The sequence below is a fragment of the Myotis davidii genome, unplaced genomic scaffold (genome assembly GCF_000327345.1).
Source record: "Myotis davidii unplaced genomic scaffold, ASM32734v1 scaffold796, whole genome shotgun sequence".
Classification (NCBI taxonomy): domain Eukaryota; kingdom Metazoa; phylum Chordata; class Mammalia; order Chiroptera; family Vespertilionidae; genus Myotis; species Myotis davidii.
In genome coordinates this window covers 152,792-156,109 of record NW_006287809.1, presented here as the reverse complement: position 1 = coordinate 156,109, position 3,318 = coordinate 152,792, and the positions used below count along the sequence as shown (strand labels likewise).

The following is a 3,318-nucleotide window of genomic DNA, read 5'->3' as shown; positions in this document are numbered from 1 at the left end:
GTCCCAGGTTCGATTCCGGTCAAGGGCATGTACCTGGGTTGCGGGCACATCCCCAGTGGGGGGTGTGCAGGAGGCAGCTGATCGATGTTTCTCTCTCATCGATGTTTCTGGCTCTCTATCCCTCTCCCTTCTTCTCTGTAAAAAATCAATAAAATATATTAAAAAAAAAAAGATGTCCAAGAAGAATCTAAAACATGAAAAGAGATCAAGGCGCTACCCAAAATTAAAAGCAGAGGAATCTGACAGAGGGAGAATCAGATCTACATGAGGGACATCCCTTCGAAGGAGGTGAGTTTAAGGCTGCTTTGCCCACAACAGGAACAGTGAGAATCATTTACTAAGTCGGAATGGGAGCCAGAGAGAAGGAAGCCAACTGCTGTGCAAACTACCTTTATTTATAAAGAAGAACGTCCCCATTTTGTTATAAAACCAGCACTGTGTGAAGGCACTGGGTCGGTTGGAGAGTGTGGGGCGAGGGGTGGGGGGTGGGAGTGTGTGCAGAGATCCCGGTAGAGAGACCAGCGTGCCTCCCCTGGTCCCCCCCAGGGCGGCTGGGAGAAATGGGGGCAGAGGTGACTCCCAGGCAAAGCCACTGGAGGTGGCCCATCCCACTGGGATGATGGGTGGGCTTGCTTTGAGGGGCTGGGGGAGGGGCTGACAGGGGTGGGGGGCACTTTGGACAGAATCTGATTTGGCAAACGGTGGGGCGGGGGTGTCTCTCTTGCCCCACCTGACCTCCCACAGGTAAGGCAGGTTTCTAAACTGTAAGGCTGAGCTTCTCCTTCTCCCCTGGGCGGGCTTCCGGGAAAGCAGAGAGCTGGTGGCGAGGATCCTGCCCCTGCCGGGCTTGGGGTGCGGGGAGGGGCAGCGGTCATGGGTCGGGCGGTCTGGGGCCACGGCAAAATTGCTTCCTCCTGTCTCCCCTGAAGATGTCCTTCTCTCCGCTAGACCTTACTCCTCTGGGCCTTCACCCTGGGGAAGAGCTGAGGGAGGACAAGAGTTTCAGAGCTGGAAGGTTCCCACCCCGCCTCTCCCCACCCCGCGGCGGTCTGGCTGGGCCCACCTCCACCCGTCCCCAAATCCAAAGACTCTCCTCTCCTCTCTTAGACATAATGGGATCTCCCTGCTCTCCTTCAGGAACCTTGTAGAATCTCTCCCTCAACTCTACCATCATTTTATTAATGGATTCTTTCTCATCCTGCCCAACTCAGTGTAACAAAGGTTTCCTCATCTGTAATAGAACTCCTCAACGTTGCCCCCAGCATTACAATGTAATTAATTGTTCATCTCTTCCCTCGGCTAAAATACACTCCTTACCTCCCATTAGTATAATAGGGACGATAATAAAACTATCTGAGCACGAGCCAATCAAATAACCACGAGGCAGTTTTGGTGCACACCCCACGCAGTACCACCCGTGGGCGGCTGCTCCTTACCTCCCGTTACTAGAATGGACTTCCCTCTCCTTCCCAGGCCCAGGCGGACTTTTCTGCTCCCCGCCCCTCCCATATAATGGACTATCCCTCTGGCCCTTCCTTTTCCTGGGGGGTCACCCCTTCCCCCCAACAGCCATCTATAGGCCCCACACGTCTCCTCTGGGCTCACCCCGAAGTAGTTCCGGGGCACGTAGCCCTCCTGGCCGTGCAGCGTGGCCCACCACCAGTCCGTCTCCTCCGGCCCGTCCCTGCGCAGCACGGTGACCGACTCGCCCTCGCGGAAGGACAGCTCGTCCCCGAACTCGGCGCTGTAGTCCCAGAGGGCGTACACCATCCCGTTGTGCATCAGCCCCATGCTCTGCTCCACGTCTGACAGGCGAGAGGGCGGGGCTCGTGAGGGCCGGGAGCACCCAGGGACCCGAGGCACAGGCTCGCGGGGGACAGGGCCAGCCAGGCCTGGGGTTCGGGGCTGCCCCGGCTGGGGGTGAGCCACCTGAGCTGAGTCCGCTGCCAGGACTGGCGGTCTCGAAAGCTGGAGAACGTTGGGGTGCATCAAGCTGGGCCAACCCCCAAGACAGGGCCAGAGGTCTCCATGCCCTCTTGTACATCGAGTCCCCGTTCCCTCTGTTACATTCCCTCTTGTACATTAAGAGCTATAGTCGCCTGCACCCCCCGCCCCCACTTAAGTGGTTCACCCTACTCGGCCTTCCCCTCGTGGCCCCATCTCCCCTCTCCAGAGGGTGCAGCCCACTCTGCTCCGCCTCCCGAAGTGAAGTCTCCAAAAAGGTAATAACTTCCCTGGATGGCACAGCCCACCCACACCTTCCGCCCTGTCGTCCACCGCCATCCATCACCTCTTTAGTGCTTCAGCCCACGGTGCCCAATTTCCCCTCCCCGCCCGCCCGGTGCGCGGTCCAAGCTCCACCCTCACAGAACTCCCCATGTTCCGGTCGGTACGGCAGGACACTACCTGTAGCAAAGGTGGACTGGCCCACCCCCCTGCCCAGAGGCCACAGCCCTTCCTCTCTCTGGTGAACAGTCTGCTTCCCCACAGTGGCCAAATGCCAGTCTGGCCCGGCCACCCGTGAGGCCGCTGTCACAGCCCTCGGCTCTCACCCACTTTCTGCCAGAGCAGGCACAGCAGGCTCGCCTCGCCCCTCAGGCTCCTCTCCTAACCCCCCCGGCCCAGCCCCGGTCCCCCAGCCTGCCTTGCCCCATCTGTGCAGTTCCTCACCCTGCCCTGTGCCCTCCAGGTGCGCACTGCACAGCCCATGCACACCCCAAGGTACAGCCTGCCCAGTTCCTCCCTAACCTGGTTAGGCGATGTGCCCTGCCCCCGCTCCTGGAGGTATAGGGTACAGCCTCATATGGCTCTAAGTCAGCGGTTCTCAACCTGTGGGTCGCGACCCCTCTGGGGGTCGAATGACCCTTTCACAGGCGTCGCCTAAGACCATCGGAAAACACATATATAATCACATACTATTTTTGTGATTAATCACTATGCTTTCATTATGTTCAATTTGTAACAATGACATTGGGGGTCACCACAATATGAGGAACTGTATTAAAGGGTCGCGGCATTAGGAAGGTTGAGAATCACTGCGTGGAGGAGTCCCTGAGCCCCACAGCAGAAGCCATGGCCCGCTCACCTGCCAGCTGCGTGTGCTGCATCTCCCGCAGGTGGCACAGTCCACCTGCCCAGCGCAGGTGGTAGAGTTGGAAAGTCCAGCTCCCACCCCCCATCCTACCCCCCAGGTGAGAAAGCAAATGAACTGCCCAATTTCTACGACCACTTTTCTCCCCATTGGAGTCCAACTTGCAAAGCACAGCCCCCATGGTACCCCTCTCCCTCCAAGGAAGCACCCTCTGCCCTCCCACCCCG

The 3,318-nt window shown here is 58.4% G+C and overlaps 1 protein-coding gene across 1 annotated transcript in view; it reads right to left on the bottom strand.

The window, feature by feature from the left end:
* Positions 1-376: 376 nt before the first annotated feature.
* The window catches only part of PPP1R13L (protein phosphatase 1 regulatory subunit 13 like), a 9,527-nt gene continuing 6,585 nt past the window's right edge, over positions 377-3,318 (bottom strand). Inside the window, exons 7-8 of the mRNA XM_015561193.1 lie at positions 1,606-2,077; positions 377-983 (exon numbers count right to left, since the gene is read on the bottom strand). Coding sequence (XP_015416679.1) covers positions 945-983; positions 1,606-2,077 — 511 coding nt within the window. The 3' untranslated portion in view covers positions 377-944. The remainder of the gene's footprint in view (positions 984-1,605; positions 2,078-3,318) is intronic.